This window comes from Neophocaena asiaeorientalis, unplaced genomic scaffold (assembly GCF_003031525.2).
Source record: "Neophocaena asiaeorientalis asiaeorientalis breed wild unplaced genomic scaffold, Neophocaena_asiaeorientalis_V1.1 scaffold182, whole genome shotgun sequence".
NCBI lineage: Eukaryota > Metazoa > Chordata > Mammalia > Artiodactyla > Phocoenidae > Neophocaena > Neophocaena asiaeorientalis.
In genome coordinates, this window is record NW_020174648.1 from 4,160,164 (window position 1) to 4,176,737 (window position 16,574).

The 16,574-nt window shown below is 38.8% G+C and overlaps 1 protein-coding gene across 1 annotated transcript in view; it reads right to left on the reverse strand.

Moving 5' to 3' along the window:
• Positions 1 to 16,574, reverse strand: part of PAPPA2 (pappalysin 2) — a 281,009-nt gene that overhangs the window by 99,035 nt on the left and 165,400 nt on the right. The window contains exons 12-13 of the mRNA XM_024758833.1: positions 4,241 to 4,373; positions 3,823 to 4,039 (exon numbers count right to left, since the gene is read on the reverse strand). Of these exons, the coding sequence (XP_024614601.1) occupies positions 3,823 to 4,039; positions 4,241 to 4,373 (350 nt within the window). The remainder of the gene's footprint in view (positions 1 to 3,822; positions 4,040 to 4,240; positions 4,374 to 16,574) is intronic.

The window sequence follows — 16,574 nt, forward strand, 5'->3', positions numbered from 1 at the left end:
AATACAAACAAAAGGAAAGCAGGGATGGAAATTTTAATTCCAGACAAAGCATTAATACAAAGCCTTAACCTTTGAAAGGGGCAAAAGGGGTGGCAAGAGCTTTGATCCTAATAAAAATAAAACAGTCACAAGCATTTATATACCTAATTATGTAATATGAAATTATAAAAAGCCAGAACTACTTGAAATACAAGGAAGAATGGAAAGAAGCACAACTGTCTGGAAGGTTATACTGTATTCTCAACCTTTTATAGAGCAGGCAGATAGAAAAATCAATAAAAGGAAAGTACAAATGCTGAAAAGAAATGAGTGATCAGAAGTTTCAACCACTGCTATCAGCCTATGTCCTGAAAAAGGCGATAATATTCTTCATCTTCAGAAGATTCAACACTGGGGTATCTGATGGATATACCATCAGGTAGGGTCAGAGAAGTTGCAACTAATGTTTTCATTGTATTCATGTGACTGAAAAAACAGAATCCTGTTGTAGGAGAAACACATGCCCATCAGCAATTCTTGCCTGTTAGTAAATTCTTCTAGACCTGACCTTGTGAATTTCCAAAGTAGATAACATGAGCCCTGATTATCTGCAAGCTAATCCACTCATTTAGGAAAATTAACCTATTAGTGCCAGGACTGTATCTCGGACACATTCAAAATCCCACTGTATTAATCAAAAAGATGGTTCCCGCTTCCCCAAGCCATCAACACAATCCTGGAATGGTTGCGGACCTGCCTGACACTCCAACTCCTGGGATACTGTGGAAGGTTATGCAGGACCTTTCCCCAAGGTGGCTAGGGCAGGAAACAGTCAGAGAGTAAGAATGAATTCAGCTCTTACTGGGCACTGGTGACCAAAACCAAGAACACTACAGTTGGTTTTCGGGACTAAGGCGTTCATTATCAGTAGACTAAGCCCAAAGGGTCATAAGCTGGGTAGCCATCATAGCAGAATGGGAAACAAGATGAAGAGAAAGATCAAAGTCAAATGGTCCAAGGTAAGGATCATGAATGTCACTGGAGAGCCAGACTTAGGTTTACTGGCCTTCAGCTGAGATTCTGTGGGTCAGTCAGGCTGGTTTAAGGATAAAGTGTTGTAGGAGGACAGACCATTGGTCATTAATGGTTAAATACAAAATGGATAAAACATCTTCTACTGCCAGGCATCTGTCAGCTCTCCCTTGCCCATTTTAGTATTAATGTAATTCAGGTCATAAGGGGTAAGAAGGAGGTAGCCAGGAATCCCTCTCACTATGCCCAGAATTTGAGGGTTTCATATTATGGTCTATCTACATTTACAACTGTGATTGATACAAAGATGCTAAAAGACTTCTACTCTTTGAGGATACATAGGGATTTAGATTTTACATCTGTCCACAAAGAAAATATGTGGGATCTATTAGGTTCCCTGTGTATCAAAATTTACTATATTGCACTGATTTTCTGGCCGAAAAGGAAAAGCCAGTTTGCATGGCTCCTGTCAGTCACATGTGGTTTGGAAATTCTCGTGCATTCCAGATACACTCTGTGTAAACTGGAGAATCATATCTTATTTCTACTGGTTTGCATGCATGCGTATAAAACTTGTTTTTCCTACAGTGCCAAATGAAAATAAGTGAAGAACTAGCAGCAGTGATCATAATTAATCAACTACTTTGTCAAAACTTCACAGCTGTTGTTGTGAGGGGAATTCTTGTCCCTTGGGGTCTACAGAGGTTGTGACTTCCTTTTTGCTTTGCTTGTTCAGTTCTGTCCCGTGGAAGATTTAGAGATAAAATCTGTAACTGTCACTCAATGCACAGTTTCTGACACCTCTTATGCGCCAGGGCCTTTAGTAGGTACTGAGAGATACTGAGCAGAATTCCTACTGCAGGGAGCTCAGAGTGGGAAAGAACAACAAATAAATAAATAGGTATATTTATGTGACGGCTGCCTTTGTAAAGCATGGGCTGTGTACAATGTCCTATGGAAACAGGGAGGGAGTTTGCCAAAAATTCATAGACGAAGGTGAATCATGATGGTCAAGTGTGGGTTGAAGTGAAGAAGTACTGGACAGCATTCAAGAAAGTAGGAACATTGTGTGCAAAGACATGGAGCTCAACAAGAACACATGTTTCATGGACCTGAAAGAAATTCTGTATGGCTTGAGGCCAGAGGTAGAACCAATAAAGAAAATAATTGGAAAACACATGAGACAGAGGCAATAATTCTAGTAAAAAATGCTATTTTAATAGTCTACATTCTTACATTAATATTTGAAGACTTTTGCTCACTAAGGAGACTTAAAAGTTGCAGATGAACTAGCTAGTGTTGCAATGTCCATTACCTAGACCCTATCCCTTCCTAGCACTTACAACAATGTCTGACACATAGTTAGTGCTTGATTAACATAAACTACTATTACTGCATGTGATAAATGGCACCTAATGACTCGTGCCTTGATGCACATCCCTCCTCTTGAGTATGGGCTGAACTAACTGACTCATTTCTAATCAATAGAATATACCAGAAGTAATGGGTTGTCAATTCCAACATTATGTTATAAAAAGACTGGCTTCCTTTCTGGGCAGACTCTCATGTACTCACCCTCTCTGGTTCTCTTTATTTTTTGGATTATTAGCTGCCATGTCATAAGGACACTCAGGCACCTTATGGAGACGCCCACATGGCAAGGAACTGAGCCATGCCTATGTGAGTGTGCCCACTGCCAGCACCTGCGTGAGTGAGTTTGGATGCAGATCTCCCGAGACTTGCCAGAGCCACATGAGTGAACTTGGAAGTGAATTCTCCAGCTCCACTCGAGCCTTGAGGTTACTGCACGCTTAGCCCACAGCTGATGGCAACCTCATAAGGACTCTAAGCCAGAGGCACCTAGCTGAGTTGCACCCAGATTCCTCTCTGACAGAAACCATGATAAGCCACTAAATTTTGCTATAATTTGCTGCACAGCAAAAGATAACTAATATACTATATTAGTACTGTCTACACTTATTCCCTAATCAAGGTTGGGTTTCTGGGATAGCTAGGTTGGGCAAGGTGGTATCAGAGTTCCTCCTTGGTGATGGAGTGCGGCCTGCAACTCCAGCTTTTGTGACCAGGATCCCAATTGCCTGACACTTCACTCCTTGAGGGAACAAACCCTGTTACCTACAGTGCCGCTCAACTGATTAGACCATTCATAGAATGAGTCCAGCCCAAGTACAGCACAGATTACTGTGTTTGGCCTGCTCCTTGCCCCATCAGGGCCAACCTTGGGCATACCAATGCTATGAAGAACAGTTCCTTACTAGCAGGAGCTGAGAGTCCAGGAAATGCTATCTAGATGACAATTACAGATGTCCACAGAAGGGCACATATAGCTAATGTAGTCCTGATTTCCATATGTAAATCTAATTGATTATATGACATGCCTTAAAAACTAATTGTTAAACTTGCTATATACACTGTCCAGGTGGGAACAAGTGAAAAAATATACATCGCTTAGGGAACACTGAGTTTTTGGCAGAGAATTTTTGGCAGTTTACATAACAATGTTGACGTGAAGGCAGTGGTTTTATATGTAAAAAAGATTTTACGACCTTAAAGATGATAAATATTTACATAAACATTATTCTCAGCTAAGGAAAGAAGAGCAAAATATAAAACACAAGTGTGCCTTCTATGAATTGTTCTTTGCTTGCTTCTTAAGTCTTTTTAGAAGTTCTTAGACCCATTTTTAGTTAGTGAACAAGCACCCACTATATATACAATAGTATGTATGAAAATGATAGCAACACATCACAACAAAAAGAAAGAAAAAAAGGAAGAAAGGGGACTTTGTACCTCTGTCCCTGATGATTTTGCCCCTCGTGCTCTGGGATGCAGATGTTGGAAGCTGAAGGACTTATGATGGAGGATGTCCTTAGAGCCACTGCTGAGATGCCCACCAGTGGGGATGAGAAATTCAGCAGCACTGAGGTGGTATGGTGGAAGAGGACATTCGAGTGATGGGTTACATTGATAACCAGTGGGTTATGCTGGCATGACAGTTCATAGCTTCCTGAAGAGAAACAAGGAGATGAATAATATTTTAAGTCTTTCATGTAGTACCAAGTTTCCATATCTAGTATTCATTTTATCTTCTCAATAACTGTATGATGTAAGCAAGGTCTCAAACAATATCAGAGACAGACATCAAGCTGATTCCTGGGTCTAATGGATTGTCCTCTAGTGGTCCTAAAGGGATAACTGTCAGACTCACCAAGAGAGTGGTTGTTTCCACTGATATCGGTCAGGTAAACGGTCACTGTTGGCCGCTGATGTTCCCCAACCAGGCCATCAGATGTCAAGAAAATGAAAATTGCTGTGGCCACTCCTGGTCTATGGAAACAAACCTAGGCATAAGCACATACATGTACGAGCCATTATTTCCAGTGGGCTATCAAGGCACGTGTCACACTATTTTTATACTTCTCAAATAGCTCACCACTCATAAAGAGCTCCCTTCTCCTTTACAATGGGAAAAAACATGGAGTAGGCACAGAAAGATAGCCACAGTCACATCAAAAGTCAAAATCAGCTGGAAGGAAGATAGCTTTCAGCTACTGAGCTTCCCATCTTTTTATGAGACTTTTTATGTCAACCAATTGCTTGCCACTTGAATCTTTCTTTACATTTCTCAAAAAGATCACTCAAATAGACCATCTCTGGAGACAGTAAACTACAGCATAGGTAGACAATACCTCCCTACCTCCAAAGTGAGAGATGTGGACAAGAGTATCACCTTGCTAACACTTTGTTCTGAAGTGGCATAGCTAATTATCCTTCCCTATCTCCTTATCTCTCCCTTAAAGTTTTTATCAGAACCTCTCACTTGGCTTTTGAACTATGCCATGGGAGAGAAGCTATTGAAGATTCGGTTGCTTCTGAGATTAGAAGCTGCCAAACTGTTTATGCTTATTCTTTTGGTGCCTCAAGCCCATATACCCTATCCATGGCTGAAGAATAAGCCAACAATGAAAATTCACAGGAAAATTCAGTTATCTATAAGAAATATACTTAGATGGCTAGACTAATTAACAAAGAAACAGTCTTTCACAGTAAACTATGGATGTTTTGTCCCTGGAAATCCTTTAATATAAAAGAAAACACCTCAGAGATTGGGGAATGACCTGGAGAACTTACTTTCCATATTGAAATTATTTGATGTAGTAATTCTACTTTTATTTCCTATAGCTCAACTTTACTCTTAATTTCTTTGGAGAATTAACTCCAGTCTTCCCTGGTGTTGGATGGTTGTTGCATTATTAGAATCTGGTGCTGGACTGTACAACCTTCTGTGTGTATTTCTCTAGCTTTTTATCAGGTTCTGAAGGGGATAAAGCTCCAGAAAAACTGTCCTCAGTGTCAGAGCAGGGTACAACATCTAATGGCAGAGGTCTTTTCTTAAAATGGGGAGCAGGAGAGTAAAACATGTTTTCCATTTTAATAAGAATTCTTCCTTGTCCGCAGACTGATTTTTCCTGAGCCTTGGTGGTGTGTTTATAGAGTGTCCATTTGCACTGCTGGCTCAATTAGGGTGATTTTATGATTTTCAGTGGTCAATGTAGCACAACTCTCCCTTCTTCCTTTCCTCCTTTGAGGGAAAGACCAGCCACACTCTTTTTTTACAGTGTCTTTTTTTCCTCCTTTTCATTTCCCCTCTTTGAAGTAATAAATATTTCTTTATAACTTAAGAAACTTCCAGACCCATAGGTTATGGCTTGCAATACGAGGTCCTTTGTTCCTGGCTGGATGAGGGCTAGACATGAAACACACCATAAGGTAACCAGGAGCCTAATGCAAAGCCCTCAACCCCAGCACCAAATGACATCAAAGTGCCCTGGGAACTCCCACAACCTCTTCCTTTTCATACACCACAAAACAGACCTGAGTACTGGAAGAAAGCTCTGGGTTGTTTCCTGAGCCAGGAACAAACAGAGTCCAAACAAGTACCTGGTGGCTTTACCTCAGTAGGTCTCAGACTCGAAGAATGGAATGGCTTCAATGAGCAACAGGAGAGCTCAGTTTTCCCACTGTCTGTTGGGTCCCAAAATAGTCACCACCCACCTGAAGCTAATTTGTAGGCCTTATGGTGTGGATTTCTCCATCTTGAGGGCCCATGCCCAAAACCTCCATCTCGTTTTGCATCTCCTTGCTCTATGGGTCTTTGAATCCCAAATCACTTTGAACCTTAAAGCCTGCTCTTGGTGGCAGTGTCTCTGTGCCTTGACTTGTGGGAAGCAGCTATGCCAGGATTTCCAGTCCGTGGCTTAAGTAGGAAAACCACAGGTGAGACATCAGCAGAGAAATGTTGGGATACACAAAGCAACGAGAGACAAGGGTTTGATCATGGTACTGGATACCAAGTCTTGGGCATTTTCTCTCACAGTGACACAGAGAGGTAGCCAAACCTCATTCTCATCTGAATACCTGATATGCTTCACAGTAGCAACTAGACACAAAGAAGTATAACACTCTAACACAACTACTGGAACCTCAAAAGCAGAGAGACAAGTGTGAGCCTGCACATATGTTCATAATGAATCTGAGCCACGGTAAAGGGAATCAAGTGAGTTCACCATTCTGGAGGGAGTGTTGGCCAGGCAGAACCCTGGGTTTAATCCATCTTTACTAGCTGAATAGATCTGAACTATCTATCTCTCCTCTCTGAGCATAGGGTGCCTCTTCCACATCTGAGAAACAGATATACTACCTATCTCAGGTGGCTACTATGAGGATGAAATGAAATCACGTAAAAGCACATAGGAGAGTGCCTACCATCTAGTAAGGACTCAGTAATTCTTATTTCCAAAAAGGAATTATTTTTTATCCTGTTTATACTTCAGGAAGACAACGATAAAGAAGAAAGTTTTAAAATTAAACATACAACCATATATTTTGGTATATAGAGAATTACACTTTTATGAAATTTACGGGCTAAAAAATTTCATATATGTTTTTTTAAAATGGCACTTGTACATGTGAACTGATACTCCAGGTTCTGCTTCCATAGAAATTGGTAATACTTGAAGCTCTTGGTATAGAATGTATCTCTACTTTATAAATGGGATATATAAAAAATATACTTTGTATATATAACTATTTTAATAGAGTTTTAAAAATTCAGTTCAATATGCATTTATTAAAAACCTATTTTTATGTATATATAGACAAAGAAATTTCTAGAATTGGCTGTATAACTAGAAAACTAAAAGTGTATACTTGATGTGGACAAAGAAGATATTTTTAAAAGCTGCTCTTGGACTTCTCAGGTGGCGCAGTGGTTAAGAATCTGCATGCCAGGCCCTGCCCGCAGGAAGGCAAAATCCAGCCTCATCCACTGGAAAACAGGCACCAGTCCCCTCCACCGGGAAGCCTACATAACCCACTGAACCAACCTTACCCAAAGGTTTGTGTTTGGGGGCAAACACAAAAAACAATGGGAAATATGAACCTGCAGCCTGTGAAAAGGAGACCCCAAATGCAGTAAGTTAACCAAAATGAGAAGACAGAGAAATACACAGAAAATGAAGGAGCAGGGTAAAAACCCACCAGACCAAACAAATGAAGAGGAAATAGGCTGTCTACCTGGAAAAGAATTCAGAGTAATGATAGTAAAGTTGATCCAAAATCTTGGAAATAGAATGGAGAAAATACAAGAAATGCTTAACAAGAACCTAGAAGAACTAAAGAGCAAACAAACAATGAGAAACAACACAAAAAATGAAATTTAAAATTCTCTAGAAGGAATCAATAGCAGAAAAACTGAGGCAGAAGAACAGACACGTGACCTGGAAGATAAAATAGTGGAAATAACTGCTGCAGAGCGATTAAAGAAAAAAGAATGAAAAGAATTGAGGACAGTCTCAAAGACCTCTGGGACAACATTAAATGCACCAACATTCAAATTATAGGGTTCCAAAAGAAGAAGAGAAAAAGAAAGGGACTGAGAAAATATTTGAAGATATTATAGCTGAAAACTTTCCTAATATGGGAAAGGAAATAGGCAATCGAGAACACAGCACAGAGAGTCCCACAGAGGATAAATCCAAGGAGAAACATGCCAAGACACGTATTAATCAAACGATCAAAAAATAAATACAAGGAAAAATAATAAAAGCAGCAAGGAAAAGCAAGAAATAGTATACAAGGGAATTCCCATAAGGTTAACAGATGATTTCTCAGCAGAAAATCTGCGAGCCAGAAGGGAATGGCAGGACATATTTAAAGTGGTGAAAGGGAAAAACCTACAACCAAGAAGACTCTACCCAGCAAGGATCTCATTCAGATTCGAAGGAAAAATAAAAAACCTTACAGACAAGCAAAGGCTATGAGAACTCAGCACTACCAAACCAGTTTTACAACAAATGCTAAAGGAAATTCTCTAGGCAGTAAACACAAGAGAAGGAAAAGACATACAAAAACAAACCCAAAACAATTAGAAAGTGGTAATAGGAAGATATACATCAATAATTGCTGTAAATGTAAATGGATTAAATGCTACAACCAAAAGAAAAGGACTGGCTGAATGGATGCAAAAAAAGACCTGTAGAAATGCTGTCTACAAGAGACCCACTTCAGACCTAGAGACACAAACAGACTGAAAGTGAGGGCATGGAAAAAGATATTCCATGCAAATGGAAATCAAGTGAAAGCTGGAGTAGCAATTCTCATATCAGACAAAATAGACTTTAAAATAAAAGCTATTACAAGAGGGCTTCCCTGGTGGCTCAGTGGTTGAGAGTCTGCCTGCCGATGCAGGGAATGTAGGTTCGTGCCCTGGTCTGGGAGGATCCCACATGCCGGGGAGTGGCTAGGCCCGTGAGCCATGGCTGCTGGGCCTGCGCATCCGGAGCCTGTGCTACCAAAATGAGAAGACAGAGAAATACACAGAAAATGAAGGAGCAGGGTAAAAACCCACCAGACCAAACAAATGAAGAGGAAATAGGCTGTCTACCTGGAAAAGAATTCAGAGTAATGATAGTAAAGTTGATCCAAAATCTTGGAAATAGAATGGAGAAAATACAAGAAATGCTTAACAAGAACCTAGAAGAACTAAAGAGCAAACAAACAATGAGAAACAACACAAAAAATGAAATTTAAAATTCTCTAGAAGGAATCAATAGCAGAAAAACTGAGGCAGAAGAACAGACACGTGACCTGGAAGATAAAATAGTGGAAATAACTGCTGCAGAGCGATTAAAGAAAAAAGAATGAAAAGAATTGAGGACAGTCTCAAAGACCTCTGGGACAACATTAAATGCACCAACATTCAAATTATAGGGTTCCAAAAGAAGAAGAGAAAAAGAAAGGGACTGAGAAAATATTTGAAGATATTATAGCTGAAAACTTTCCTAATATGGGAAAGGAAATAGGCAATCGAGAACACAGCACAGAGAGTCCCACAGAGGATAAATCCAAGGAGAAACATGCCAAGACACGTATTAATCAAACGATCAAAAAATAAATACAAGGAAAAATAATAAAAGCAGCAAGGAAAAGCAAGAAATAGTATACAAGGGAATTCCCATAAGGTTAACAGATGATTTCTCAGCAGAAAATCTGCGAGCCAGAAGGGAATGGCAGGACATATTTAAAGTGGTGAAAGGGAAAAACCTACAACCAAGAAGACTCTACCCAGCAAGGATCTCATTCAGATTCGAAGGAAAAATAAAAAACCTTACAGACAAGCAAAGGCTATGAGAACTCAGCACTACCAAACCAGTTTTACAACAAATGCTAAAGGAAATTCTCTAGGCAGTAAACACAAGAGAAGGAAAAGACATACAAAAACAAACCCAAAACAATTAGAAAGTGGTAATAGGAAGATATACATCAATAATTGCTGTAAATGTAAATGGATTAAATGCTACAACCAAAAACCTAGAAACAAATGACAATGAAAACATGATGATCCAAAACCTATGGGATGCAGCCAAAGCAGTTCCAAGAGGGAAGTTTATAGCAATAAAATCTTACCTGATGAAACAAGAAACATCTCAAATAAACAACCTAACCTTGCACCTAAAGCAATTAGAGAAAGAAAAGCAAACCCCAAAGTTAGCAGAAGGAAAGAAATCATGAAGATCACAACAGAAATAAATGAAAAAGAAATGAAAGAAATGATAGAAAAGATCAATAAAACTAAAAGCTGCTTCTTTGAGAAGATAAACAAAATTGATAAGCCATTAGCCAGACTAATAGAGAAAAAAAGAGAGAAGACTCAAATCAATAGAATTAGGAGTGAAAAAGGAGAAGTAACAACTGACACTGCAGAAATACAAAGGATCATGAGAGATTACTACAGGCAATTATATGCCAATAAAATGGACAACCTGGAAGAAATTCTTAGAAAATCACAACCTTCCAAGACTAAACCAGGAAGAAAAAGAAAATATAGACAGACCAATCACAAGCACTGAAATTGAAACTATGATTAAAAATCTTCCAAAAACAAAAGCCTAGGAACAGATGGATTCACAGATGAATTCTATCAAACATTTAGAGAAGAGATAACTCCTATCCTTCTCAAAATCTTTCAAAATATAGAAGAGGGAGGAACACTCCCAAACTCATTCTACGAGGCCACCAGCACCCTGATACCAAAGCCAAAGATGTCACAAAAAAAGAAAACTACAGGCCAATATCACTGATTAACATAGATGCAAAATCGTCAACAAAATACTAGTAAACAGAATCCAACAGCACATTAAAAGAATCATACACCATGATCAAGTGGGGCTTATCCAAGGAATGCAAGGATTCTTCAATATATGCAAATCAATCAATGTGATAAACCATATTAACAAATTGAAGGAGAAAAACTATATGATCATCTCAATAGATGCAGAAGAAGCTTTTGACAAAATTCAAAACCCATTTATGATAAAAAGCCTCCAGAAAGTAGGCATAGAGGGAACTTACCTCAACATAATAAAGGTCATATAGGACAAACCAACAGCCAACATCGTTCTCAATGGTGAAAAACTGAAATCATTTCCACTAAGATCAGGAACAAGGCAAGGTTGCCTGTCTCACCGCTATTATTCAACATAGTTTTGGAAGTTTTAGCAACAGCAATCATAGAAGAAAAACAAATAAAATGAATCCAAATTGGAAAAGAAGAAGTAAAACTGTCACTGTTTGCACATGACATGATACTCTACATAGAGAATCCTAAAGACGCTACCAGAAAACTACTAGAGCTAATCAATGAATCTGGTAAAGTAGCAGGATAAAAAATTAATGCACAGAAATCTCTTGCAATCCTATACACTAATGATGAAAAATCTGAAAGAGAAATTAAGGAAACACTCCCATTTACTATTGCAACAAAAAGAATAAAATACCTAGGAATAAACCTAACTAAGGAGACAAAAGACCCATATGCAGAAAACTATAAGACACTGATGGAAGAAATTAAAGATGATACAAACAGACAGAGAGATATACCATGTTCTTGGATTGGAAGAATCAATATTGTGAAAATGACTATACTACTCAAAGCAATCTACAGATTAAATGCAATCCCTATCAAGCTACCACTGGCATTTTTCACAGAAGTAGAACAAAAATTTCACACTCTTTATGGAAACACAAAAGACCCTGAATAGCCAAAGCAATCTTGAGAAAGAAAAACAGAGCTGGAGGAATCAGGCACTCTGACTTCAGACTATACTACAAAGCTACAGTAATTAAGACAGCATGGTACTGGCACAAAAACAGAAATATAGATCAATGGAACAGAATAGAAATCCCAGAGAAACCCAAGAAGATATGGTCACCTTACCTTGATAAAGGAGGCAAGAATATACAATGGAGGAAAGACAGCCGCTTCAATAAGTGGTGCTGGGAAAACTGACAGCTACATGTAAAAGAATGAAATTAGAACACTCCCTAAAACCATACACAAAAATAAACTACATAGAGACTGTCATACAGAGTGAAGTAAGTCAGAAATAGAAAACCAAATACCGTATTCTAACCCATATATATGGAATCTAAAAAAAGAAAAAAAGGTTCTGAAGAACCTAGGGGCAGGACAGGAATAAAGACGCAGCTGTAGAGAATGGACTTGAGGACATGGGGAGGGGGAAGGGTATGCTGGGATGAAGTGAGTGAGTGGCATGGACTTATATATACACTACCAAATGTAAAATAGATAGCTAGTGGTAAGCAGCCGCATAGCACAGGGAGATCAGCTAGGTGCTCTGTGACCACCTAGAGGGGTGGGATAGGGAGGGTGGGAGGGAGATGCAAGGAGGAGGAGATATGGGCATATATGTATACATATAGCTGATTCACTTTGTTATACAGCAGAAACTAACACACCATTGCAATTATTCTCCAATAAAGATGTTAAAAAAAGAATCCACCTGCTAATGCAGGGGACATGGGTTCAGTGCCTGGTCCCGGAAGATCCAACATTCTGCGGAGCAACTAAGCCTAAGTGCCACAACTAGTTAGCTTGTGCTCTAGAGCCCGTGAGCCACAACTACTGAAGCCTGCATGCCTAGAGCCCGTGCTCTGGAGCAAGAAACTCCACCACCACAATGAGAAGGCTGCACACTGCAACAAAGAGTAGCCCTTGCTCGCCACAACTAGAGAAAGCCCGTGTGCAGCAACGAAGACCCAACGCAGCCAAAAAAATTTTATTATAAAGAAAATAATAAGCTGGTCTTTCCACAGCCAAGCAGAGCTATTTTAATATACATAATGGTCTAGGCTATTTTTATTTTTTATGAAATAAATAATGGATTTTATGTTCCTAAATGTGAAAATAGGTATTGGCCAGAGCAGAAAATTTGTCAACACAAATCTCTGCTTATTCTACCCCATGTCACCTTTGCCACTACAAGTATGACACTCCTCTAATCAGCACATCAAATGTACAATATGAAGAGCAGCCCCTTTCAGGACAAAGCACACCAGATGCACCTCCTCGGGGACTATTCAGATCTGAAATGAGGACCAGGCATGGCCCAAGAGAAAAGTCCAAGGTGCTAAGAGGTCAAGGGACTTGTAAGCTTTATTTGTAAAGTTTTATTATTTGTTTTAACAAGGAGATTGCATTTATGTATTACAGGGCAATATAAAATTAATTTGAATGTGGCTTTTATGAAGAAGACAAAGTATAGTTAGATATCAGAAAGGAGGCAAGATCTTTTAGAAAAGCAACTGATTCTCAGGACTGAGGAATAGTCTAAAAATAAAATGTTTGCCAGTGAAATTAGCTCAGTGAATCTCCAGCAAAATACTTTGAAACAGAGAAAATATGGATTAGATAGATATAGATAGATAGATAATAGGAAGATAGATAGATAGATAGATAGATAGATCGTTAGATAGATAGATGATAGGCAGATAGGTTGAGACTTACTGATAGAGTGGAAAACCAGTCCTGCACACTCAATTGCTTTCCATCCAAAGCCTTCACATTAACTGCTGGATCTAACTTCTGGCCACTTGTCGGGGGTAAGACTGAAAGAATGTTTTCTTGGTGCAGAACTGTTTGGGCTTAAGAAATCCCTCTTCAATCTGCCTGCTGGGTACAAACACACTTAACAGACTCCCAGACCAAGCATTTCGACGTCCAGGTCATCCTTTGCGGAGGTCCCTGGACAGCAGAACATAAAACTATACCACAAACTTGAAAAGAATCTTCTCTGAGGTTTTAAAATGCTTTTGGTTATTACTGAGATGTTATTTTTTGTGTGTGCTTTTCCATTTTCATTCATCTATGGCACTTCCTGATTCCAGAGAGAAAGGGAAGGCCCTTGAACAGGAGAAAGTGAGCATATATTGTTTTCATTTTGCATAGCACTGTACAGTTTGCCAAACATGATCACATGCCTTGCTGGAGCCTCCAATAAGCTCACTGGGTTTTTGTTCCTATTTGAGACCTTTTTATTATAATATCCCCAGGATACAAAGGTTATACTATACAAGTGAAACGTAGGATTCTGAGAGCTTAAGTGACTTCCTCTAGCTGAATGCTAGACAGTTAGGAATTTGGGTTTTCTGTGTTCTTCTGACTGCCCAGGGATTCCTAATTTGGGTTAGCAGAAAACAACAAATTTGTTAGAAAATTTGTTGACGTGTGCGCCCTCTCTCCCCACAAAAAAATGAAGTCACATAAATACTTAGATATAAAAAAGTTATACTATTTCAGGGAGCTAAGAGAACACTTTGAAAGCCATTCATAGTTCAGTTAGGGTCAACAGAAATTAGATTAAGAATGCTTACACAATTGGTTGACCCACATGGTTTTTTTTGTAGGTGAAAAGCTATCAAATATTGGCAATTTTATATGGTTCACCCTAATAATATTGCTGTCCATGTAGACTTAAGAAATTTGACAAGGGAGAGATTAACTCTCAAAGTTTCAAGGTATGTTACCTGAAGTCCAAATCTAACAGATGAAGGGAAGGTGTGAGGCAACTAGCTTCTTGTCTCTGAGCTTGAGGCCTCTTGGTGGTCTCTGTACTTGAGGATGTGAGTCAAAATGTGGAGGGGGTTTTGAACCTGGTTTGACTTCCTTCCCATGTTCAAGCTCCTGTCTCTCTTGTTATTGGTCAAAACCCAGTTGATTTCTAGTGTTATTCCTTCATAGTACAAGTAAGGTTATAAACACCATGAGCTTATGTAGTCCTTTTTTCAGAAGAGTGAGGTCAACTTGTCATTTTCTGAAATGAAGAAGAAACCTCCCTTATGACCCCCACTACCCAGGAGGAGGCATTTGACAATGTATGATTTGGCAAGTCAGTGGAAGGGCTCAGATCAAAATCAGCTTATTGGCTCAATTCAATTCTAAGAGCATCTCCTCATTTGTGATTTCAGACACCAGGGCTAAGTCTGCAGAGAATTTGTGTTAGAAGAATTTGAGAGACTCAGAGGGGAATCAGAAAGGCAAAACCAAATCTGTAGTGAATACTGTGGTGTACCACTGAAATCCCCTTCTTCATGACTGAGCATTCAGCTCACATCAAGTCTCTTTCCAGAAACTGCTCTCAGAGAAAGAAAGCCTCCACAAGGTTATGCCACTTCCCTGGAGTAGGGGGAGAGAAGAAACCCATGTCCAATGGCCTTTTGATAGGATTGAGTGGTAGACAAGGTGGGACAACTCTGAAGGGCCATCGTAGCTCCCTGTAGGATGCTGACACTTTTGTGTGGCTGTTTCATAGTTCTACTCCTCTCTCTGCCAACTCCTAGTTCTTTCATTCCCCCATAGGTGTTGATTCCAAGGAAAGTTCTTGATAAACTTTTCTGCAAATCTTTATCTCAGAGTCTGAATCCTGGGGAAACTCCACTTAAGACAAAGTCTGAGAATGAGAAAAGGTATCATGAAATACAGATAATGAAGGTTCTCTTGGGAATGAGAATGCATAAGTGAGGGGATGAGGGATTCAATGGAGAGCCAAGAAATCTTCCCTTCTGGTTAAAAAAAAAATTGCTATTCCAATTATTTATGAAAGTTAGAGTCTGCTAAGTTGTCATATCTAGGGCCTGCAAAAGCTTTCATGTAAAATCAAAGTTAGATTAGTAGCAATCAGATAGGAAAATGGAAAATGAGTCTTTTACCTCTGGGGATAAACTGTTTAGCCACAGGGAGATGCAGTTCCTCTTTCAGTGCACTAGGCTAGTTTTTGATGGAAATTAAAATCATATATGCGTAGTCATCTTTGCTTTTTTAGGATTCCCAGAGACTGCAGGAATCCATGTAGGTTAATTTTCCAAAGAGAAAATTTTATTTTGGAAAGCAAGAACTTTTCAGAAATTTAAATCATGTGTACAGAAATAATCAAAATAGACTTTAAAACAAAGACTGTAATAAAGACAAGGAGGACATTATATATTGATAAAGGCATCAATCCAACAAAGAGATAAAACTACTGTAAATATTTACAAACTCAACATAGGAGCACCGAAATATATAAAGCAAATGTTAACAGACATAAGGGGAGACATTGGCAACAATCGATAATAGTAGGGGACGTTAATACTCCACTTACATCAATGGATAGATTATCGAGACAGAAAATCAATACAGAAACATAGGCTTTAAACAACAAAATAGACCAGATGAACTTAGATATATACGGAATATTCAATCCAAAAACAACAGAATACACATTCTTCAAAGTGCACATGAAACGTTCTCAAGATAGATTATATGTTAGGGCACAAAACAAGTCTTAACAAATTTAAGAAGATCGAAATCATATTAAGCATATTTTCTGACCACAATTGTATGAACTAGAAATCAGTTACAAGGAGAAAACGAAAATCCACAAACATGTGACGACTAAACAACATGCTACTGAACACCAATGTGTCAATGAAGAAATCAAAAGAGAAACCATAAAATACCTTGAGACAAATGGAAATGGAAATACAATATACCAATACTAATAGGATGCAGCTAAAGCAGTTTTAATAGGGAAGTTCATAGAAATAAATGGCTACCTCAAGGAATAAGAAAAATCTCAAATAAACAATCTAACTTTACAACTAAAGGAACTAGAAAAAGAAGAACACACAAAGCCTGAAGAAGG